This window comes from Acomys russatus, chromosome 8 (genome assembly GCF_903995435.1).
Source record: "Acomys russatus chromosome 8, mAcoRus1.1, whole genome shotgun sequence".
NCBI lineage: Eukaryota > Metazoa > Chordata > Mammalia > Rodentia > Muridae > Acomys > Acomys russatus.
The window spans coordinates 21,832,300-21,858,041 of NC_067144.1; the positions used below are offsets into that span (position 1 = coordinate 21,832,300).

The window sequence follows — 25,742 nt, forward strand, 5'->3', positions numbered from 1 at the left end:
CACCCTATTAGATAATTCTAGATGCTGTGAGCACTATGCTCCTCCAAATTCAGAAGTGGAAGCCATAAGTCCTAACGTGACTGTATTTGGAGGCAGAGTTTTTTTCAAGCTAAATGAAGATGTTAAGTTAGGTCACGGCACTAACCCCTCAGGGCTGGTGTTGTCCTAAGGGTGCAGATGGGAGATGCACCTGCTGGTGCAGCTGTCTGCGGCTGTCTGCAGGCCAGGAAGGGGTACTGCACTGCTGCCACCAAGCCGTGATCTTGGACTTGTAGCCTCCTGGAGTATGAGAAAATAAAATCCTGCTGTTTAATTCACCAAGTCTGTGGCATTTTGTCCCGGCAGTCTGCAGAATAGTACAGCAGGTATGCACATGCAGTCAGCCGCCTTTCCTCCTCTGATCAAATAAATTACTCTGTTGAGATTGAGTCACATATTTCCTATCCCCTTTGCTTTTGTAAATGTAACCGAATGTCCAAATTTTACTCAATTGAGGTACTAACTAGATTTGAAAATAAGCTGAGATTAACTCACACCTGACCCCTCCCTGTGTCACCTTTGCTACCCATAAGGCTAGGAGCTTGATTTTATCTTTGTAGCTCTCTCTCTCTCTCTCTCTCTCTCTCTCTCTCTCTCTTTGTGTCCGTGTGTGTGTGTGTGTGTGTGTGTGTGTGTATCTGTCTGTATGTCCATCCATCTGCCCGGCTGTCTGTCTGTCCGTCTGTGGTGGGAGGGGTGGTGACCGCCATGCTAATCTATGCACAATGACCTTTGTTTCTATCTGACTGAGCAGATGTAGGAATTAATCACTGTCACTCCTGGATGGCGCAGCCGCAGCTGTGCCCCACTGCCTTTCTCGCCCCTGATAGATTTATTAGTGTGTCTTGTTTGTTAGAAAACATGCCTTGGCGCAAAAGACCTAGGGAATCAGAGTCACTTATGTGTAAGTTTAGATTTCTAGAAACATAGTTTTTTTTCCCCCAGACATCTTTAAACATACCCCCTGAATCTTTAAAAGAAATAGGAAGAGGAGAGAGCAGAAAACAATACCAGCCGGCCCTGCTGTTTCTGGGACACCAGGATGACTCCTTCCCTTCTGAACTTTCAGTTTGGATGTCACATGGCCTCCAGCCTAGGATTACCAAGAACCAAGTCCCCTTCAGTCCCTCCCCAACAACCTGGGAATACCTTGGCCCTGGGCCCGAGAAAAATTATTGGTCTCTGTTTCCCTACACTAAATTTCATTTTATAGCAGGGCACAACCTTCAAACCATAACTTCTACTTCCTGAGCCCTAGACACTTCTATTGGGCAGATGTCCCTACAGCTCCTACAGGTCAAACCCGTGGTGACACCAACACCAGCCTGGGTGGACATTAAAGCAGCTATGGCCCTTTGGGTGTTGGAACTTGGCCCCCAAGCCCAGTGTGTAACTTCATGGGCCTGGGCCTTTGTCTGTTTTTATCCCAGTGCCTCGACAGAGGATCAAATCAGGTCAACATGTCCTTGGGTAAATAATATGTCCCACGAGCCACCAAATCAGGTCAGCATACCCCAGGCAAAGGCTGAAGGGAGCAGACCACACCTGTCAAAAGCTGTTCATTCCTTTCTGATGGCCCATTGCCTGCCCAGAATCTTAAAGCTGGGGAAGGTGTCCAAGCCAGCCCGGCCCTCTGTGGCCTCTCACCCATCCCTCATTGGGCACCATGAGAGTTTTCAGCCTGACAGATGTTCATCTTACTCAGGGTCTGCTCTTTTGTGGACTTTTCTCCCCCAGGATGTCTCCCGGCATCTGGTCAGCCCAGTCTCCTGAATTTAAACTCTTCTCATTTAAGTTCTTCAGCTACCATTTAAGACTCAATGCTGACAATATTTTTACCCCTGGTGGTGACACCCAGAACCTTTGTATAAGAAAGCAGGTAAGGGCTGGAGAGATGGCTCAGTGGTTAAGAGCACCCCATCTGCTCTTCCAGAGGTCCTGAGCTCAATTTCCAGCAACCACGTGGTGGCTCACAACCATCTATAATGAGATCTGATGCCCTCTTCTGGCCTGCAGGTGTACAGGCAGATAGAGCATTCATATACTAAATAAATAAATCTTTAAAAAAGAAAGAAAGAAAGAAAGCAGGTAAACATCAGCCTTCACGGTGAGAGCTGTCTCCCAAAGCAAGAGACGTAAAGGCACCTATTAGTGGTAGCTCAGTTTGGACCGAATCTACTATGGAGACATTGCTTTAAAATTATCTTCTTTGGCTATACTGTCTCTTGAAGGATGCTGACCATTCTAGGAACTACCACATGTTTCACAGGTTGGCATTTCCTCCGTAACATCCTAAGTTTACATATCTGAACCCTTTTATGCTTGTTGCATGTACTTATTTGTCTATGTGTGTATGGTGAGCATGAGTGTATACATGCTACACGGCACATGCAGCAGTCAGAGGACAGCTTTCAGGAACTTGTGCTTGCCTTCTACCACAAACGTCCAGGGATCAAATTCAGGTTATCAGTCTTAGTGGCAGTCACCTTTACCCACGGAGCCATCTCACCGGCCCGGTATCTGAACTTTTAAGTGGTAGTTTACCTTTCAAGTATTCTAGAATTTCATTCTGCCGCACTCCCTTAGAATGTTTTTGTTTTCCAAGACAGGGTTTCTCTGTGTAGCCTTGGTTGCCCTGGACTCACTTCGTAGACCAGCGATCTGCCTGCCTCTGCCTCCCGAGTGCTGGGATTACAGGTGTGTGTGCGCCATCACTGCACCCGGCCTCAGAATCTCTTTCACACTTCCTTGCTCTTCTCTTTTCTCAGCTTCAGAATGGTGTGTCCCCGTTTGTTAGGGACCCTGTCACTTGGAGTTTTCCTTCTGTATGACTTATTTTTCTCTTATCCTAAAGGTGATTAATGCCATCTATCTCACACTACACTACACTACACTATATTATATATACCTTCTACAGTATACTATAAGACTTTAGCCTAGGAATCAGGCAAAAAAACTAGGTGACTTCCTTTCTGTCCCAATGCCTAGGCTAAAGTGGGAAAAACAGTAAAACAGACATGCGCTCAGCAAAGAGCGTCAGTCTCAAGCATCCATGAGTAGGAACGCCTCAGACCTGCGAGATGACGGGGTCTTTTGGCATCTTTGGAAAGATGACATTCACACACCTTACGCCAACTCTGCCTTTCAAAAGCTTGTAATTGAGTGGTCTGTGGTATAATCACAGGGCTGGGAAGCCACCACGGATCACCAATCCCAGAACATTTTCATTATCCCCCAAAGGTACTCCTACTGGTTGGCAGTTTCTCTCCAATCCTCCCTCCCCAAGGCCTTGGAAACCAATTATTCTTTCTGTCTCTGTGGTGGCTACACCATTTTACAGTGTCACCAGCAGTCCATAGCCCCCCCCCCCCACTCCTCACCAATGCCCATATTATTTACCTGTTCAATTCCAACCAGTGCGGGTAAAGTGGCCTCTCATTGTGATTTTCGTTTGCATTTCTTTGATGATCAACAATGCTGAGAGTTTTTTCATATGCCTATTGGTCATTACTATCTCGTCACTGGAGAAATGCCTATCTAAATCTTTTGGCAATTCTAAAAAAATTTGTTTTCCTTTAGGAATGTACTTAAATTAGTGGTTGTCAAATTTGGTTTGACAATAAAGCTTAAAAAAAAAAAAAACTCTTCATGCTGGCGGCTGGAGAGATAACTCGGAAGTTAAGAGCACTTAGTGTTCTTGTAGAGCAACAATTCTCAGCACTGACATGGAGGCTCACAGCCATTGGTAACCCAAGTTCCAGAGGATCCAATGCCCTCTTCTGGCCTCCAAAGGCACTGCATGCGTGTGGTGCACATAACATACATTGAGGCAAAACGTTTATGTACATAAAATAAATAAATCTTTTTAAAAAATGACACTTAGTCTTGGCTCCCAGACCAGTTAAGTCAGAATACCAAAGAGCCATTGAAGAACTTTCCAGGTGTAGCCAGGTGATGTAGTGCACACTTTTAATCCCAGCACTCAGGAGGCAGAGGCATGTGGATCTTTGTGAGTTCGAGGCCAGCCTGGTCTACAAAGTGAGTCTAGGACAGTCAAGGGCTACCCAGAGAAACCCTGTCTCAGCAAAGTTTTTGAGAACCGCTGATTGCTGCAGACTAGCTGACCAAGGTTACGACACTAACACAGAAATATTAACATCATGGAAACATAGAAGCTATGCAAGTCATTTTAAATCAGAGAGCTGACTCAAACATAAATTGTAAAGTGACTTATGGGGCCAAAAGGCACTGATTAGCTATTTAATAAGGGGGTTTTTGATAGAACAAACAACACTCTAACAGGAAGTTTCAAATCACCTGCAGCTAGAGAAAACGACCGGGATGTGATTTTTTTTTTTTTTTTTTTTTTTTTTTTTTTTTTTTTTGAGACAGGATTTTTCTGTATCACCCTGGCTGTCCTGCAACTGGCTCTGTAGACCAGGCTGGCCTCAAACTCACAGAGATCCTCTCGCCCTAGCTGTGGTTTTTACTAGGGGACGCTTTCATGAGGTAACCGCGCGTGCGTGAGGATGAGAGTTAGTGTGAGTGGCATGACACACAGTTAAATCCAGAAACCCAGAAAACTTATCTCAGCATTTGCGGCTCACTGCGGAAAAGGAGGTGTTTGCTAAGAAAACTCAAAAGGTGGCTTTTAAAGTCACAGGACAAGTGAAGTCTATTTTTAAAGGCTTTGTTGGAAGCATAGAAAGTGAGAAACTTTCAGAAATCTAAGCACGTGAGAATGTGGCAGTCACCGTGGCTACTGTTGGAGAAAAAATGACATTTCCTCAGCGAATGTAAGAGGAGAGGAGAGCAGGAGGCTCGAGGGGTGTGTCGGGGTGGGAGCAGGAGTGTGTGGTGCACGTTTAGATGCACTTTTGAAGAGAATTAAGGGCACGTAAAGGGATTATTTTAGAATCTATTAAAAGGAGGAAGCTGGGGTGACAGCGGCATCTTTCGGTGCTCTAGGGGCCCAGGGATTGCTCAGCTTACAAAGGATGGTGGGCCGAACTAATTTCACATCTCTGAGTTTATTGAGAAGGACATCAAAGCCACCGTCACACCTGAACGGCCTCCTGAAGGGACCCAGTGACAATTATCATGTACCTTTCTGGGTTTTACATAGTCCTGTGTAGGCGGTCAAAATAAATACAGGTTAACTCTGAGAAGCTCCCGGAAGAGCTTTCTTCTCCTGCCTGTCCTCTCTCTGAAGTTCTCGCCCCCACCCAGCCTTTATTGTCACCAAGCCTCTTAAAAGCGAATCCTCCTTAGCCACCTCCGTCTACTTATCAGCAGTCCTTTCTTCAGCCCATTCCTCGGATTCCACCGGAAGGTCGTTAAGTCTGACTCCTTGCCAAGGTCACCAGCACTTCTTAGCCATCACTCTTTGAAGCACTATCAACCCTCTCCTCTTTCTTCTTTCCCTTCTCGTTTTCTTTTGGTTTTTTGTTTTGTTTTGTTTTTAGACAGGACCTCACTATGTAGCTCAGGATGGCCTGGAACTCACAATCCTCCTGTTTTTATCTCCCGGGTTTCAAGATTACGTGCATACGCCCCTGGGCCTGGCTTTGATCTCTTTTCTGAACATTCTCTTTTCTCAATCTCTATCTTTTATAAAGTCCAGTTCTAGGGGGCTGGAAAGCTGGCTCAGTGGTTAGCACTGCTTGCTACTCTTCCAGAGGACCCAACTTCAGTCCCCAGGAACCCTCTCAGACAGCTCACAGCCACGTCCAGCTCCAGGAGATCCAACACCCCCTTCCGGTTTTCATAGAGAGTACACACACACATACACACACACACACACACACACACACACACACGCATGTGCGCGCATACATAATTAAAAATAAAACTTTTTTTTGAGACAAAGTTTCTCTGTGTAGCCTTGGCTGTCCTAGACTCACTTTGTAGACCAGGCTGGCCTCAAACTTATAGAGATCTGCCTGCTTCTGCCTCCCGAGTGCTGGGATTAAAGGCATGCGCCACGACCATTGCCCGGCAAAACAATTTTTTTTAAATTCAGTTTTACTTGTTTGCTTTTTATCAACTACTTTCAACAATTCCAAAATTCCATCTACCTACTTAATTTTGATTTAACCCTTGGATTCTAGTCTTGCTTTAGTTCTCTTTTTTTGTTTGTTTGTTTTTTGCTTTTGTTTTGTTTGTTTGTTTGTTGTTGTTGTTGTTTGTTTTGGTTTTTTGAGATAGGGTTTCTCTGTAGCCTTGGCTGTCCCAGACTCGTTTTGTAGACCAGGCTGGCCTCTAGCTCACAGCGATCTGCCTGCCTCTGCCTACCAAGTGCTGGGATTAGAGGTGTGCGCCACCACACCCAGCCTTGCTTTACTTCTTATGTTACACCCTTTATTTGGTTTTAATGCCTCTTCTGCAGTATCCAAGCTATGAGTTCCTCTAATCCCACAGTCTGACTTCATAGTTGCCATAGGGATTTTTCCATTGCTAGTTTAGACCTGCTGACTAGAACCAGACTCATATCTAATGACTAGCCTTGCTTTTCCCATCATATAATTTCCAGTTTGTTTATTAATAGTGCCATTCATCTATATCTGCTTCTACATTCCATCATCTCCCACGTATACAAATAGTAGCCAAGTCTCGGCCGTGTAACCTCTGGAATGTCTCTCAAATCTGTCTCTTATTATCCAGCTCCATTGTCCAAATATAATCCTAATTTGTTTTTTTATCTGGATGTGTCTTAGTCAAGGTTTCTAATGCCAGGGGTGGGGTGGGGGTGGGGAACCACTGTGACCAAAAAGGAAGTTCGGGAGGAGAGGGTTAATTTGGCTTGGCTTACACTTCCACATTGCTGTTCGTTACTGAAGGAAGGAAGGACAGGAACTCAGGCAGGGCAGGATCCTGAAGGCAGAAGTCTCTGCCTGCTTTCTTATAGAACCCAGGACCACTGGCCCAGAAATGGCACCACCCACCATGGGCTGGGCCTTACCCCATTCATCACTAATTGAAAAAACACCTTTCAGCTGGATCTCAGTGAGGCACATTCTCAACCGAGGCTCCTTCCTCCGTGATGACTCTAGTTAGTGTCAAGTTGATACACAAAACCTGCCAGTATAGGGACACTTGCCATGGCTCCCTAGTAGGTATTTCTTGGCTTTTGTTGTTGTTTTGTTTTGTTTTTCTAATTCTCATTTTTTTAAGCATCTGCTCTTTTGTCAGTATAACTTTAGAAATACAACATGGTTTCCCAGCACAGACCTTGACTTACCTACATAGCTCCTTAGGTTTAAGGGAGTTTGGTTTTTGTTTCTGAGATAGGATCTCCCTAAGTAGCCCAGGCTGGCCTGGGACTCACAGAGACCTGCCTGCCTCTGTCCCCCGAGTGCTGGGACTGGAGGCCTGCACCACCATGCCCAACGTGGACTTAAATGTTTGTATTTTGTTCGTAATGTACAATCCCCATGGTTTCCCTTTAAGCCCTGCTTTAGCCATGTGTTGTGTACACTTGTCACCTGCCTGTATTAATTCCTTCCCTGTTTCATGACACTTCTCATTTGTCACCCAAAAACTACTCATCTATTCTTTAAAACAAACTCCTGTCTCTTAAAATGAGGGTCCTGGGCCAGAATCAGCAGATTCACCCAGGACTTTGTGTGAAATACAACCTCAGACCCAACCCTAGAATCTTCTTCATCCAAAACTTCCGGGGTGATGAGGACCAGCAGTCTGTGCTTTGGCAGGCTCCCCCAGGATTCGGCTCATTCTAGGGTCAATTTTCATAGCCCTTGAACAAAATGCTGATTTCAATTCAGAATCACAACTGCTTATTCTACTTACCCGTTTCCTCTGCTAAGGTTTAAGTCAAGTCCTGCTTTTGTACTCAACATCTACCATGTGCCCAGCACCGAGAAGGTGATTGGCAAGAATTGAGTACATTAGGGGCTGCGTGCTCAGTAAAGTGCTTGCTGGGCAGCAGCCACACAGAAATGTTAGATGTGAGCACTAGGAGGCAGTGGGGGGAGGGGAGTCCCTGGAGCTCAGTTGGCAGTTAGTCTAGTAAAATCTATGAGCTCCGGGTATAAGGAGAGACTCTCAGAAGATATGGTAAGGAGGGGCCAGAGAGCTGGCTCCCAGGTCCCAGGTTCAGTTCCCAGCACCCATGTTGGGGGCCCACAATCACCTCTAAGTTTAGTTCCCAGGGGTCTGCTACCCCCTTCTGGCCTCCATGGGTACCCCTCAACACACACACACACACACACACACACACACACACACACACACACACACAGTAAAAGTATAAGGTGACAAGCAGTTATGGAAAATGCTCGCTGATGTCAGCCTCTACTTGCATACTCATGTGAATACCTACAATACATACACAGATAAAATAAATAATACAAATTCAGCACAGTGAAATATGCCTTCTTCCCTACAAGATTTATTCCTGCCAATCAAGTGGAATTCAAGACTTCTACTCATTCTAAAAAACAAAATTATTTCTCCTCCTCCTCCTCCTCTTCCTCCTCCTTCTGGTGTTTGCCTGTATGTATATAGTACTCTCAAAGGCCTGGAGTAACAGACAGTTGTGAGCCACCATATGGGTGCTGGGAATAGAACCTGGGTCCTCTGGAAGAGCAGTCAGTGCTCTTAACCACTGGGCTGTTTCTCCAGCCCCCAAGGCTTCCACCCCTCAAGGGTGATACATACATACACATCAAGACCCATGTTAGCAAAGATACAGAAAACTAAATCTCGTGCATCAGCGCGTGTCAATTTGATAATTTCTTAGAAAATTAAACCCATACCGTGTGATTCAGCCATTGTACTACTACTGAGTATCTACCCTAGAAAAATGAAAACAACATATGTTCACATGAAAACGTATATAAATATTTATAGTAGCTTTGCTTGTGACACTCACAAACTGGAGGCATTGACAGTGGACTATCTGAGAAGGAAATAAAAAAAAGCAATCTCATTTACAATAGTGTCAAAAAACCAATGACCTAAAAACTTGGGAGCTGAGGAAGAGACTCAGGAGCTAAGGCTCTTGCTAATACACACTTGAGCACCTGAGTTTGAATCTCTGTCACCCATGTGAAGCTGCCATGGTAGCTCTTGGGGTTGTAATTCTGGGGCTCTTATGGCAAGACGGAAGGTAGAGATGTGAGAATCCCCAGAGGCCCGTGTGCCCGCTAGCCTGCTGCCCAAAGCAACCATCGACAAAGAGACCTGTCTCAGACAAAGAGAAGATGGACACTTGAGGTTGTCCTCTGCCCTCCACATCCATAACCACAGCTATATACGTGAACACTGACACAGATATACACACACATCACACACGCAATTAGCTCTTCCTTTGTCATCAGATTCCTCCTGTCTGTCACAGTGCAGGGCCAACACTTGCTGGGGCCAAGGCTTAGAGGCACTAACTAGGCAATAGCAGAAACCAAAAACCCAAACCAAGCTGCCCCGCGAATTCAGACTGGATTCCAGCCAGTGAGTAAAATCAGGAGACCCAGTGGGAAATCAGCCAAGGTCCTATGTCCCGGCCAGCAACGGCTTCTAAAGAGAGGCGAGTCCCTGTAAAGAACACAGCAGGCCGTGTGCACCTGAGAGCTGAAAACTCGTGGCCTACTAACACTATTACAGCCTGTAAACAACCAGGGGTAGAAAGGCCCCTGGAAGGGGTTCATTAATCAGGGAGGTGTCAACAGGGTCCTGGGAAAATGAGGAACCCAGAGTCAGAGCCTGCGGGTCAGCCAGCATCATCCCTAGCTGGTGGAAATCCACCCGCAAGTCCTTCTGTGTTAAAATGAGAGCCAGGGCAGGGTGTGAGCCTCAGGGCTCTGAGACTCCAATCCTGGCCTGGACTACTGGTGGGGGCAAAACTTCGGAGAGCAAGCAGGTCTTCCTTCTCGGTTCTCTCTTAGTTCTTGTTTTCTTGTTCCCTCCCCCCCCCCCCCCCCGCTCTCCCCGTTCCCTCCCCCCGCCACCCCGCCCCTGCCCGCACCAAGGCCTAACACCCATCTAAATCGAATGATTAGAATCAATTTAACAGATATTTAATACTACCAAGATAGCCAAACAGAAGGTGCTCATAGATGCAAAGCTGGGCCAAACTCCGCCTCAGGCTCACAAATTCCCAGATTCTAGCCCGATGGAGAACCATTCCTCACAGATTCCCAGACCCGCCACGGCCCAGCATTCTCATTCTCGGGACATAATAAACTTGAAGACCAAAAAGCTAGAAACAAGGGAGCTAAGATGGATTTGCAAAGCCACCTGAGAATGGACGCCCTGCAATTGGCTGCTTCTGGCGGCCAATCGTGCCCTTGCTTTTTGTCCTACTTAGGCTCAGCTTTTTGGTTTTGGTTTTGTTTTGTTTTTTTAATGCTGCAAGAGTCTTGTTCCTGGCCTTTCGTACAGTGGGAGGGAGGACAGAAGTTGGAGTCTCTGCCTGAACAATTGCTGCCCACGTGGAACTGGAGCACCCCCCCCCCAGCCGCCCACCCCTTCAACCCCGTAGAAAAGCTTGAGGAGAAGGGGATTTTTTCTTCTGTGTCTATTGTCCCCACTTGCTATTTAAAATATTTTACAGTTGTGTGAGGCATGGAAATATACATTTGGGAATTAGTTTTTTTTTTTTTTTAATCAATATCGAATGTGATGATAATACTGGTAAATAAAGCAGGCTTCCTTTGTGAGGGCGCTCTTGCAGCCTCTCCTCCCGCCCTGCACTGGAGCTGCAACAATGAGGTCATGGGCATTGGCTCTGAAATGGAAATCTAAACTTCCATATTTCAGCTTTTAAAATGCTCGCACGGATGCAGTCTTGAATTGATACTTGATACATACATCTTTTATTTCTTATTTTTTGCTTTTTCGAGACAATGGTTTCTCTGTGTAACCTTGGCTGTTCTGGACTTACTTTGTAAACCAGGCTGGTCTCGAACTCACAGCAATCCACCTGGCTATGGTTCCTGATTGCTGGGATTAAAGGCGGGCATGCCACCACTACTGGCCCCTTCATATATTAATTTTATATAGTAAATATTCTATGGGCCATGGAGACGGCTCAGCAGGTAAAGGCACTTGCTACCAGGTAGGACTCACTCAGTTCAACCCCCGGGAGCCACAAAATGGAAGGAGAGAGCCAACTCCTGTGAGCTGTCCTCTGAATTCTACATGCATGCCATGGCACACAGATGCCTAGCACTCCGGAGGCAGAGGCAGGTGGATCACTGTGAGTTTGAGGTCAGCCTGCTCTACAAAGCGAGTACAGGACAGCCAAGGCTACACAGAGAAACCCTGTCTTAAACAACAACAATAAATCTATAGATTTCAGTGTGTGTGTGTGTGTGTGTGTGTGTGTGTGTGTGTGTGTGTGTGTGTTAAATAGCCCTGGATACAGAGAAAAGAACTGTTAGTAGTAAACTAAAATTTTATTCTGTTTTAAAAGAGGAATAAGAAAAAATATCTTTGTAGTGAAAAAGTCAAAACCCAAGGAGGTGCCCTCATGAGCTGAGGGCAGAGATTCCCTCCCTTGCATTTGCTCTGCCATCTCCATTTCTTAACACTTTGATGGGTTTGTATTCAGGAATTAATGTTTGACACAGAATGGCCATTAATGAGAGGTGAAGCAAAGGACAGGACACTGAGGCCATCGGCTGAAGGAGAATCTGGGTCTAGGACGTTCGGCAAGTTTTCTTCTGTACTTAATAGTTAACGCTTTATTTGGATGATCAGTTGGTTGAACTATAAAATCCACCACATCTCTGGAATCCAGGTCAGCCTGTTCTTACAGGCTAAGGAAGGGAGGCAGAAGTGCACGTGACTGGCTTGCTGATAAGCCAGCAGCAGGGAAAAGACGCTGTGGCAAAAATAATTTGAAAAGGGATGAACTGGAAGGGATCTTGGGTCTCATTGGATCTAACCACTGCCAACCACTGCCCTGTTCCTCCAGGGCCCTTATCGCATCAGTAACTGCAGGTCCAAAATGACAGGTTGGAGGGTGGAAACTTTGCTCTCTCTGGATTAAAATAAAGCTGTACAATCACTGAGAACTACAGAAAAGCGGAGGGGCTTAGAGAGGCCATGTCCACCCAGCAGCATGCAAGGCTTCAGGTTACAAAAGATGTTATACCAGGCCCGCCCAGCTGCAAGCAGCAAGGTGGTCCAGAACCAGCAGGTTTTCTGAACCCAGGGAGGGCAGTGTGCGCTGTCCATGTCTGTCACTGACATCGGGTGAAAGTTGGAAACCTGGGTGCCCGGTCATCAAGATGAGGTCCGCTGTCACATTGCTGGGCCCTCAGAGCCCTCCTGGCCACATGACCTGGAAGATGTGTTAGAGACCTGTGTTAGACAAAAGCATTTCCTAGAATTCCCCGCCCCCCCCAAAGGATCCAGCCAATGGAAAGGAACCCCTGAAGTAGCCAGATCTCATTGGAGACAAGTGAACATACGTGTGCACATGCATATGTGAATGAATACTCCCACAGATGCTGCGGTTTCCTAGAAACAAGAGGCCGGGAGAGCATACACAGAGCTTCACAGACGCGCTGTTATTTTCAGGTTCCTCTCAGCACCACGCTGAGAGGAAATCCCAGAAGAGGCTCCCACACACAATAAGGCTCATCAGTGAGGACTTAACTTGGTCAGATCCCATAGTCTGCAGAAGCCCATGCACACGGAACCCCCAAGATAACTGGTCTTTTTTTGTGTGCAGAAACATCAAGGGAGTCCAGAGAGACTTCCAGAAGCCACTTCTATTACCCAGCAGGCCTCCTTGTCTAACTAGCTCATGATCCCCTCTCCATGTTGGCAGTCACCTGCAGGGGCTTATAGTAGGTCCCCTCAGAGAAGGAAGTTCCGGGACAGAAGCAGGGGGAAGCAGCTGGGAGGCTGTTGCAAGGAAGACTTTGAGCAGTGGGTGGCAGTAGAGGCAGAAGTAGCTGGGTTCTGGCTGTATTTCAAGAACAGGACCAATGGGATTTCAAGACAGATTGGATGTGGGAGGTAAGCAAGAGTCAACAATGACTCCAAGGTTTTGGGTCTAAGCAAACAGAAAGAAGATGGGGTTGTCCTGCTGAACTGGAGAGGGAGGGTGGAGGAACAGCTTAGGGGAGAAGACAAGGAGTTGAATTTTGAATGGACTGTGGTTTACATTTTTAAAAAAGAGAGTCAGCATTCAGCACGCAGACTCCTGCGGAACTCTGTGAGTTCAAGACCAGCCTGGAACACATAACAAGTTCCAGAACAGTCAGGAATACACAGTGAGAGCCTACTTCAAGTGTGTGTGTGTGTGTGTGTGTGTGCGCGCGCACGCGCGCGTTGGGAGTGGAGCAGATGTAATTATTAAATTTCCTGAAATTATTAAAATTCCTGAAAGTAGAACTATTTCAAAAGATGAGACACAGGATTCAGAGACCCTGACGTGAAATAAACTGAAATCATTGTGGATTTAGGAAGGGGAAAGTTTTCGGTATCTCTCTGGATGGTCCTCTACGGAGGCCTGGCTGGGATGAAGGGGCGGGGCAATGTGGAGCTGAAGTGCAAATGGTCGACACTAGCATGAGTGTGAGGTATGCGGAATGTGAATTGATTAACTCGAACTTTATAAATGGGCAAAACAGCAAACAGATCAGATCTGTGGCACCACGCCAGATAATATAATAAAGACATAGATTTATAATCCCATTGTACAAAGATGAGAAGCAGTGGATGGAACGAGAAATTCAACAAATTCTCAGAACTGGAACCTTTATGGTTTCCCAGCAGAGCTGCGAATGACCTCTGTATGTGTGTTTAGGTAGATTGACGCTCAGTGACAGGGGCTGGAGAGACAGCTCAGTGGTTAAGGGCGTGTCCTGCTCCCTGCAGTTCTAGAGGGCCCGCTTCAATTCCCAGAGCCCACATGGCTCACAACCGTCTGTAACTCCAGTCCCAGGGACTCTAACATCTGTCCCTTCCTTCTGAGGGCACCAGGCAAAACACCTACACACATGAAATTAACCCGACCAAACCTACTCAGTGCTGGCATTTACACCAACTCAGGAGGCACCTTATAGAGTATATGTCCTGTGATACTTTAAGGGAAGTTTCCTTCTGGTCTAGCCATAGATTGCCAGGATATGCGCTCCCCAACCTGGAACCATGTTTCCAAATTCCGTAATTCAAAATCCCCTAGCTCAGAGGCCAGTGTGAGAGCTGGAGGCTGTCAGAAGTCAGAGTCGATCCACCAGACGGCTGGAATGACTGTACAGGATTAAACAAGTTCTATAGCTGTTCATTTACACGTACGGAGACTTTACTGGAGACTAGAAAGGCCTTGCCTCACATTTCGAGCCAAAAAAATGAAGAGGAAGAGAAAAATAAGATCGTTATATAACCCTAAAACAAAGAACAAAAAAGAAAGAAATAAACGCACCCTGTTTCAGAGCACTAGTGACCCAGTCTACACCTCTAATTCTCTCTACATGGAACACAAGGCACATTATTATAAGTAAGTATTTAAATATTTAAATAAATAGGCCAGCTTTGTGAAAACCTCTTCGTGTTGATGGGTGAAGGAAAACACACAGCTTTGTGGAACTTGTATTTAGTTCAATAGAAAAGCAAAACGACAAGGTGTTGAATACCTCTCAGTGTGGCAGAGCGGTCCCCAGACAAGTCATTTACCTGCTCAGTCGGAGCTGATTGACATTTAAGTGGCTTCCCAGGTGTTCGCTCAGCCAAACAAAACAGGGTAATTGTTTCCTATTCTTTTTTTTTTTTTTTTTTTTTGTAATTTTGAGATATGTCACTAAGACTTTTCAAGAAAAATACAAAACAAAAAACAAAACAAAACAAAAAAACCACGTCTGGGTCCATGGCTTGTTTATCCGAACAATGGGTTTACACCAGTGCTTGAAACGTGAACACTAGAGAGTGCCTGTCTCATCAAAAATAATTAAGCTGGTGTAAACCCACTGTTTCAGAAAGTGAATGAATTCCAAATCAGGATTCAGGCAACACTGGATCATATGCATGAGACAGAGTTGTGATATTCAAATAAGTAGGTGCGGAGAAAGAGCTGCAAGGCCACCTTCAGTGGTGTAGACGAAACAGATGTGCAGCTATGGGGCCTGGCGGGTGAGATGTGGGGAGGTCAGCATCAGATAGGCATTGCTTATGTATAGGGGTTTTCCAGAGGCAAATGGAAAAGAGTCCGGGTTTTACAGAAGCTTATTCCCTGAGGATACCACCAACTTCATTTTGCCCTCCTCAGAGGAAAGACCTGCGTTAATCCCCTGCTTTTGATCTCTGCTTTTCCTTTTCTCAGTCAAATAAGGAAAGAAATGCAGTTTGTTTGTCTAGTAATTGGTGTGCTTGAAGACTCGCAAGCTCTCGCCAAATAGTAGTGTCCCTTACAGCTCAGTTCTGCAAGCCCCTCACTGTCTCCCTGCGTGCCTGCTACTGGTTTACATACGCTCACCTGACCCTTAATAACCCTAAACTTAACTGACAAAGTCCTAATTCTTCTCTGTTGTCACCTGTGTGTCAGTAGTTAGCCTTCCTTTAGAACTCTGATTTATATAAGCATGAGGTACAAGAATTTAGGGTGAAAAAAAAAAATCAGTGGGGCTGGGGAGATGGTTCAGCAGGTAAGAGCATTTGCTGCACAGGGTGCGGTGGTGCACACACCTTTAATCCCAGCACTCTGGGAAGCAGAGGCAGATGGATCGCTGTGAGTTTGAGGCCAGCCTGGTCTACAAGGCCAATCCAAGACAGCCAAGGCTACACGGAGAAACCCTGTCTGGGGGGTGGTTGGAAGGGAGAGCACTTTCTTCTCTTGCAGAGGATCAGGGTTCAGTTTCCAGCACTCACACTGCATGTACACCTGCACACCAGAAGAGGGCATTAGATCACATTATAGATGGTTGTGAGCCACCATGTGGTTGCTGGGAATTGAACTCAGGACCTCTGGAAGAACAGACAGTGCTCTTAACTTCTGAGCCACCTCTTCAGGCCCCATAAAATAAAAATTTTATGTCTTTTTTTTTTTTTTTTTTTTTGTAGTTGACACATGCCTGCAAGTCCCAGCACAAGGGTGGTAGAGGCAGGAGGGCCAGCAGTTCCAAGACATCGTAACAAGCTCAAGGCCAGCCCAGGCAACATTAGACCCTCTCTCATAAAAATAAAATAAAACAATACAAAACAAAACAGGATTTAGTTATTTTATTCTAAATCAATGTAAATAAAGCGTAAGTTTCTCAGAGCCAGCAAAATGACTCCTCACTCTGGGGCTGGGGAGGGGACGTGCATTTACGGCTCTGTTACTCTTGTCACTCTTTCTACTTCCACCTAGGATTGTGAAGATGTCCAGCCCCAATCTGAACATTGTGACCTTGCTGGGCAGTTGTCTGACTTACAGTAGCGCTTACCTTTTTGGGATTCAAGATGCTTTTGTGGGGAGTTCCATGGAAGTTCTCATTCAGGTTGGTGACATTTTGGAATTTTGTCTTGGACACCATGTTGAATTCTGGAAACGTCTCCTGCTCTCAGCTCTCCCTGTCATGGGTAGTTCTGTATTCTCGCTATGGGCATATTGAGTGAGGGCCACTTGCTGCTTCTACGGCCTCTGTGGGCCTGAGACCTTGCCGATGGCTGGAGGTCCCACTAGTGACTCTTGCCTCTGACCTGTTTCGACCTGCAGATGAGACTGTCCCTGCTGTGCGTTGGCACATCCCTTGTGTTTGGCCCTATTCTGGGGAAGAGCTGGCGAATCTACAGAGTGTTCACCCAGAGAGTCCCGGACAAGAGAGTGGTGAGTTGGCAGCCAGTTAGTTCAAGCTGCTGGGTCTGCTGGGTCGCAACAGGAGCTCCACAGTGGCTCAGAGCTGGGGGAGTAAGTGCAGATCTCTGGGATGACTGTAGGATGCCTGCAAATCTTGCCCTCCCCCTCCCCCAACCCCTAGTTCAATCCTTAGTTTGATGTGGCTCATAAGGACCCATTATTACTGGGCTTGGAACCGGGAGCACTGCGCTTTGAACACTGGCTGCTTTGGATGCACCCACCCCCCAGGCTGCATGGGAACCCGACAGACAGCCCACCAATACCTGAGAGGGAAAACCAGACCCAGAGAGACTAGTTCTTGGCACAGAGTGGGAGCTGCAAGTGAAAGAGTGGGTGCAAAGAAGCTGTAGCAAGAAGCAGCTGCTTACTCCTCCCCCTGGAGCTCAGGTCTTTTCCACGCAGGCAATTCTCTGCACTGAGAAAGGCATAGCTAAAGCACTGAGCAAGGAAACCGACCTCGGAAGCCACGCAGCAGCCAGGTCACGTGCCGCCAGGTCACGTGCCTGTCTCTGACATCTAGCATATATTATAATCCCCACTTTGTCAAATTCCCTGATATGACTGCCCAGACCACCTATATCATTCTGTCGGGCTACTTCTCTGTAGTTATGGGATTTTAAAAACCAAATAGTATTAAATCACAGTGAAAACTTAGCAAAAGTTCATCTCTGAGTAACCACACGGATGCAGAAAGTTGACTAAAAGGACAGAATTCATCCCTTGTATTATCTTTTTCAAAAATAGCTTTTTTGAGGCATAATTGGCATACAAGAAATATGCGCATTAAAAATGTGACATAAAGCTGTGCTTGGTGGTGTGCGCCTTTAATCCCAGCATTCGGGAGGCAGAGGCAAGAAGATTTTTGTGAGTTCGAGACCAGCCTGGTCCACAGAGTGAGTCCAGGACAGCCAGGGCTACACAGAGAAACCCTGTCTCAGAAAAACAAAACAACAAAACAGAAACTGTGACAGGGCAGTTACTTGGCAGAGGAGACGCCATGATGAGGAAGGTGATTTTCCCAGGGTGAGGCTTATCCCTTGCACTTGGGCTATGCTGACCCTGAGGAAACTGGATGGCCTAATTTGTGATAGTAGGAAACTGTATTTGAACTCTCCCCTGAAGAAAAAAATTAAGAAGAAAGTGTGATGTGTCTTCACACTTGTGTATACCATGAAACACCTGCTCTAGCAAGTTCCACGATCCCCAGACGCCCAGCATCCTCAGGGTACTCCCGCCCCCTCCCTGCCCAGAGGATACCATAGTTTTGCTTTCTGATATTAAAGATCAGTTTTCACTTTTCAGAGTTTCACATAAATGGACCCCTGAAATCAGCAGTTAACAGAGTTGCATTCCCAGCACCCACATCGGGCATGTGCACAGGCCAGCACCCAGATGCATGTGCGCACATAACTTAAAGCTAAAAAGAAATCTTTTAAAAACCTAAATTTTAGGCATGCTTATTTAATTTTATGTGTGCGAGTGTCTTGAAGCTGTTCCTCTCCTGCTGTCTTCTCACTTGGCCTTTTATGGAGAGGAGTCTGACACTCTGTCTTTGCTCTTCAGGACACAGTGTCTCTTCCCTGAGTGCTAGCAGTAGTTTCTCCTCAGAGCGATTGATTAAACAATGGCTTAGCTCACTCTTGGGAACGCCGTGAGTTATAACCGGCCTGCCTCTTTTCTTTGGTGGTTGTCAAGAACGTGGACTGACCTTATCCATCACCCTGTACCAAATGAATCAAGGACCTCAACGTAAGCCCAGATGCCCTGAATCTGTAAAGAGAAAGCAGCAAATAAGCTTGAACGCATTGGCACAAGGAAGGAAGGACTTTCTGAACAAGACGTGGATGGCATTGGCATTAAGATCAACAATTAATACGTGGGACTTCGTGAAGCTAAAAAGCTTCTGTACAGCAAGGGACCCCACCATTTGAACAAAGCAGAAGCCTACGGAATGGAAAGGTCTTTACCAATTATACATCTGATGAGAGTTAGTTACCTAGAGTATGTAAAGAGCTTTAAAAAAAAAAAAAAAAAGATGCCGGAGTATCAAAACAAATAGCTCAATTTAATTGTTTTAATTTTTTTTAACTAACTGCTTTGATAATTTATTTTTGTTTTATATGCATTGATGTTTAGCCTGCATTTATGTCTGTGTGAGAGTGTCAGCTCTTGGAGTTACAGACGGTTATTAGCTACCATGTGGTTGCTGGGAATTGAACCCAGGACCTCTTGAAGAGCAGACAGTGCTCCTAACCGCTGAGCTATCTCTCCAGCCCCAAATAGCTTAATTTTAAAATGGAGTATAGAACTTAACAGTGTTCCCAAAAGATAAAACAAAAGTGGCTTGGAAACACTTGGAAAAGTGCTCAACATGCTTAGCTGTCAGAATAATGCAAATTAAAAATACTTAGAGATTTAATCTTGTTCCAGTAGGAATTGTCAACATCAATCAAACAAATGACAGCACATCCTGGGGAGGATACAGTAAAAGAGAAACACTTATTCATTGCTGGTGAGAGTGAAAACTGGTATAAGCACTATGGAAATCAGTGTGGAGGTTCCTCAAAAGCCGAAAGTCAAGCTACCACAAGATCCAGCTATGCCACCCTTGGGCATGCGCCCAAAGGACTTCATATCTTGCCACAGAGACACTTGCTCATCCGTGTTTACTGCTGTTCTATTCATAAGAGCCAGAAACTGGAAACAGCCTGGATGTCCATCAATGATGAGTGAATAAGGAAAATGTTGTATATTTACACAATGGAATATTGCTTAGCTATTACATTTATATATTGTCTAATATATCCAAGAGATATACTATGTAGCTAGATAATTTATATCTATATATTAGATATATACGTAATATATGTGTAACATATAAAATATAATTATGTATATTATATGATAATACTAATATATAATATCATTGTATATTATAAAATTATTTGGATTAGATAATTGTATTTAGTATATATACTATAATATATATTAGATATATGTGTAATATATTATATATGGAAGCTAAATGAGGTTACTATAAAATGGAGAGGCAATGCCCCACTAGACATTTGATGCCACCAGGTAAAACAGACGCCAACAATGGGTTACCTGGTGTTGAGTTATTGGTCAAGGGAGTCCCACAGAATACAGTACCCCCCCCCAAATCACAGGCTGTTGCCAAAGCTGCTGCTTGCTCTCCATACCTGGTGGTAAGACCCCCCTTTGCTGAAGAGACAAGTTACTTATGCCTTTGAACATGGAGAAAACAAGCTGGTGCCCAACTGCAAGCTTCACTCCTACTGACTAGTGTTCATGCATCTGGAGGATAGACTTCACAATCTACCAGAGAAGAAAAGTAAACATCAATATCACCTAGCTGCAAAATGTCACACACGCTCGCACGCACACACACACACACTCTTGCACACACACTCTCTTGCACACACACTCATACACGCACACACTCACACATACACACTTGCGCGCACACACTCGCACACTCACACGTACATACTCGCGTGAACACACTCACACACTCACAACACTCTCGCATACTCGCACACACTCATACACTCACACACGCACACACACACACGCACACTCACACGCACATACTCGCGTGAACACACTCACAATACTCGCACACTCGCACGCACACACTCACACACTCTCACACAAACACTCACACACACTCACATACAGACACTTGCATGTGCACATACACACACAGACACACAGACACACACACACACACACACACACACCAACAAAGACTGGCCTGCAAGATGTACTTGTCCTTTGGAGCATAGATCTGATGGGTAACCGAGCACTTTTTACTTGGATTTAAGGCCTACCCTATGAGATGGACTCCGTGCCTGACACTGCTAAGGTGGCCCAGAACCTAACGGTAGATGAGGCATGAGCCTGCTGCTATTATTCTGCTAGAGGAACATAGCAATAAAATAACTTCCAGTGCTCTTTCTTGCAGTAGATTGTAGTTGGCACACAAATCCACAACTAGACAATGAGAGGCTTTGGAGCACTCAAGCCTAAATGGTCTGTCTCTATACACCCCTCCCCTCGTGCCTCAGGGATCCATTCAGAAGAGGAGGCAGAATGACTGTAAGAGCCAGAGGTGGTGGACGACCCAAGGAAACAGTGTCTTCCAGACACAGCAGGACAGACGCGCATAGGAACGCACAGTGACTGGGGCAGCCCGCACAGAGCATACGCAGGTTCAAGGCAGACACTGTACTAGCACAGAGAAGGGACCGTGGACGAAGGGTTCCCACCCTTAACCAAGAAGCCATTTACAACTGATAGCTGCTGGAAAAGGGAAAATCAGTTTCTCTCATGGATGGAGTGCCACTGGGTGTATCAAGCACACTCCTGGGCAGGCCAACGCAAAATGGACTCCACGTATTTTGTGTATGCTTTTCTTGTTTTTGTTTTGTTTCTTCGTTTTGTCTTACCAGTTTGGGGGTGGGGGAGATTGGTTTGGTTTGATTTGGCGTTTGCTGTTTTGTTTCCAAAAGACAAGGCTTTTCTGTGTAGTCCTAGCTGTCCTGGAAGTTGCTTTATAAATAGGCTGGCCTTGAACTCAGTGATCTACTTACCCCTGAGTGCTGGTATCAGAGGTGTGTGCCACCTCCAGGCTTTGCTTTTAGTTTTAGTTTGGTTTGGTTTTCATTTCCGGGTTTGGTTTTGTTATGTTTTTGAGAAAGAAAGGACATATTGCTGGGCAGGTAGGGATGATCTGGAAGAACTTGGGGAGGAGAAAGGATAGGATCAAAAGATATGAAAAAAATTAACAAAGTAAAAGCTGGAGGCGGGAAAACTAACATGGATCTGCATTTCCGCCCCATCCGTGCGTGAGTACTGTGTGCTTTTCTCCTTTGAGTCCTTAATTATGCTTGTTTGTTGTTTAGAGTTTTGTTTTGTCACAGTCTTTTGGTTTGGTTTGGTTTTGGCTTTTCAAGACAGGGTTTCTCTGTGTGACCCTGGCTGTCCTGGACTCACTCTGTAGACCAGGCTGGCCTCGAACTCACAGAGATCTGCCTGCCTCTGTCTCCCGAGTGCTGGCATTAAAGGTGTGCACCACAGCGCCTGGCCCAGCTACATCTTTTATTAAATTGTCATAATCAATTTAAGATTGCCATAAGAAGAACATTTTTTTCACACTAGTCAAATTGAGGAGAAAATATTTCTAATTCTTCCATCTTTCAACCCCTTCTCTGAGTTAGTGGCTAACCCTGTAGGAAAACCTCCACATTTCTCTGTGTGCTCACAGAGACACATGATCTAGAAATAAAATCCAACTTCCTTTAGAAGACCTCCCTTGAGACCGGTCTCAGTGGCGCATGCCTGTAATCCCAGTACTCGGGGAGGCAGAGGCAAGTGGATCTCTGTGAGTTCAAGGCCAGCCTGGTCTACAAAGCAAGTCCAGGATAGCCAGGAATACAAGAGGAAAACATGTCTCAAAAACAAACAAAAAACCAGCAACAACAACAAAAACAAAAACCAATAATGAAATGGACTTATAGAGAAGACTCAGCTCCGCAGTCCTAAGCAAGAGTTGGTGTCAGTGGTGGTGTCTTGATGGTTGCATTTGAGGTTCCCACAGAAGGCTGTTACTAAAACCCATAGCTCGAGAGCATCGGGCCCAGTCTAGCACCTACCTGAGTTATAGAGACATCAAGCAAGGAGACGTTTTTGAGCTTGGCTATTTTTTGTTTTGTTTTGTTTTTTCCAGATTATCAAAGACCTGCAGTTGCTGGGGTTGGTGGCAGCCTTGGTGGTGGCTGATGTAATCCTGCTTGTGACGTGGGTGCTCACTGATCCCATCCAGTGCCTCCAGATCCTTGGTATCAGCATGAAGGTGAGATGCCTGCCTATCCCTAGGCAATCTGATCCCTGGCCAGGGCTGGGTTCTGTGGTACACAGGGCCATCATCTCAGTGGTGCCTACTGAGCAGCTGTCCTGCCGAGAAGACAGGGGCCGGGGCTGCCCTGAGCACCCTGCCCCTTGCCTGCAGGTTGTGCTGCCTGTGCCCCCATCTTCTCCTGGGCGTCCTCCCAGATGTCAGTGCACAGTCACTGGTGAGAGCCCCCAGCTCTACGGAGCTGCCTTCCCCTCCCCGTTGAGAGATAAAGGTGATGTCCTGAGGTTGGTTTTGTGGTCATTCAACTTTAATTCAAATCACAGGCTGCACCAGCCGTGCCCCTGGGGAAGACTGCTGTAAGAGCTCTAAGTCTCCTTTCCAGACACTGACTCTTTCCCTAGGCCCACTCCCGTGAAATAGGAGAAATAATTCAGTTGAGAATGCCAAGGAATGCGGAGGAATGCGGTGGGATCAATATCGCAAGGGTCAGTGAATAAGGACTTGGCTGTTTGCTAATAATGGTTGGTGGTGCTAAATACTCCTGTAATTTTGCCAAGGTGCCTTTTGAAACCACTGAGGCAGCCAAGCACATGCCCTTGAGGAAGCCCCCACAGCAGCCCAGTGTCTGCTAGCTGCCCACCTCCCCCTCCTGTCCCTCCTGCTCTGGTTTAGGTTCTAACAGAGTTGCCGGGAGTTGGGAAATCTGATGCGGTGGAGGAGTTCACACTCCTGGGAGTTCACAGAGCTCTTCTGCGAGGCCCCAGGAGTTCCAACGCCCTTGGTTCTGACCCTGTGCCCCTCACAGGTGACCGGGAGAGATGTGTCCTGCTCTTTGACCAACACGCACTTCTGCGCTTCCCGGTACTCAGACCTCTGGATTGCCCTGGCTCTGGGATGCAAGGTTGGTAGCATTCCCATCGCACTTTCCCGGACTATCACAGTGATGTGCATGAAGGAGAGGAACCCGCTGAGCATCAGAACACAAGCTGAGCCACCGCCTGTGGGCCCTGCCAGCAAGGAGCTCTTGGGCAGGACTGAGGTAGACAAGAATCAGGAATCAGGTGTGACACCCTCAAACAGTAGCCATGGGTACAGTGGCTTTTTTTTAAAAGATTTACTTATTTATTATTTATTCAGTATTGTGCCTGCATGCCAGAAGAGGGCATCAGATCCCAGTAGAGATGGTTGTGAGTCACCATGTGGTTGCTGGGAATTGAACTCAGGACCTTTGGAAGAACAGCCAGTGCTCTTAACCTCTGAGCCATCTCTCTAGCCCGCGTACAGTGGCTTTCCTCAGACCAATTTCCATTTTTATCAAGAGTCCTAATGGAATTAAACTCCTATGAAAATCATATTTAACGTTTCCAGAATGACAGAAGTAATTTTATTCACCTTTGATAAAGCTGATACTGATCCAACTGCTGGATGCTGCTCGATGGCATCAGTTTCCTAGGAGTCAGGCCCCACTGGCCCTTCTGTGTGTCCTTCTACTCCGTGAGGACCCCAAGGTGACTGAGGTTGACCCTCCACCTCCATTTGGAACAGTAGGTTAGAAGCACCTCTGCCACACTGATTTGGAAGCCAGCCCTGCCTGCAGGGATCATGTGATGACAGGTCATGTGATCTCAGAGTCAACAGGACACCTGGAGGGACTTCCCTTATTCTCCTGAATCCCCTTGGCTCCCAGCCGTACCTCATACCCAGTGGTGCCTACACATTCCATTTTAACAGGGCATGGCTTCCTCTCCCTCTCAGCCAGGCCTACTGTCATGTTCTTCATTGCTGTTGTTGTTTTGAGTCAGGGTCTGTCTTAGGGTTTCCATCGCTGCGATGAAACACCATGACCAAAAAGCAAGTTGGGGAGGAAAAGGATTTATTCGGCTTACACTTCCACGTCATAGTCCATCACTGAACAAAGTCAGGACAGGAACTCAAACAGGGCAGGAACCTGGAGGAGCTGATGCAGAGGCCATGGAGGGGTGCTGCTTACTGGCTTGCTCGCCATGGCTTGCTCAGCCTGCTTTCTTATAGAACCCAGGACCAGCAGCCAAGGGGGACATCACCCACAATGGGCTGGGCCTTCTTCTCTGTCAACCACTAATCAGGAAAGTGCCTTACAGCCGGATCTTCCGGAGGAATTTTCTCAATCGAGGCTTCCTCTTTTCAGAGAACTCGAGCTTGTGTGTCAAAAAATTGACATAAGGGCTGGAGAGATGGCTCAGGGGTTAAGAACACTGTCTGTTCTTCCAAAGGTCCTGAGTTCAATTCCTACCAGCCACATGGTGGCTCACAACCACCTATAATAAGATCTGGTCCCCTCTACTGGCATGCAGGCACACATGGAGAAAGAATACTGTATAAATAATAAATTTTTTTTAAAAACTGATGTAGGACTGGCACAGGGTCTCACCTGTGTAGCCCAAATTGGCCTCAAACCCACAGCAACTCTCCTGCTTCCGCCTCACCAGTGTAGGATGCCTGGTCATGCATCATGCCTGGCTGTGAACGTCCTTGGTAGCAATGGTTTGTAGCATAGCTACATACTTTGAGCAAGTCAGAAAGGTTAGTGTGTGCAGGATGTGTGTACTGAGAGTTAGTGATGAGAGTTCTGACCTCCATGTGCTTGCAGCTGCCTCTGGGCAAAGCAACAGGCACTGTCCGGTAACCACGTCATCTCGTCCCTAGTACAAGCAAGAACCAGGGGAGCTGAGCCCCAGTTCCTTGTGGTAGAGGGCATGCCTGCGCCTCCTCTTACTGTTGCTGGGGTCCCAGCCTGCCTTTGTTCTCCTCTTTTTCCATCTCTCAGGAACACCCTGCTACTCCCACCCCAACCACTGCACAGAGCCACCGGCAGGCAGCCTATGGAGTTCTTTGTGTCCAAGAGAAAACAGCGTCCTTCCAGGCAGATGCAGTCTTGCAGGTGCAGAGCCTGGGAAGCAGATGGTGCCTTTGAGTACCCAGGGAGAACAAACAATAACTCTCCTCCTTCTGGCACTGCCGTCCTGTAGTGCA

General features: G+C 46.4%; 1 protein-coding gene and 1 pseudogene across 1 annotated transcript in view; both read left to right on the top strand.

Moving 5' to 3' along the window:
* The window catches only part of Gpr156 (G protein-coupled receptor 156), a 61,979-nt gene that overhangs the window by 21,390 nt on the left and 14,847 nt on the right, over positions 1–25,742 (top strand). The window contains exons 3-6 of the mRNA XM_051150433.1: positions 16,361–16,490; positions 16,709–16,819; positions 22,602–22,727; positions 23,536–23,631. Of these exons, the coding sequence (XP_051006390.1) occupies positions 16,361–16,490; positions 16,709–16,819; positions 22,602–22,727; positions 23,536–23,631 (463 nt within the window). The remainder of the gene's footprint in view (positions 1–16,360; positions 16,491–16,708; positions 16,820–22,601; positions 22,728–23,535; positions 23,632–25,742) is intronic.
* On the top strand, positions 17,822–17,968 carry LOC127193482 (uncharacterized; annotated as a pseudogene).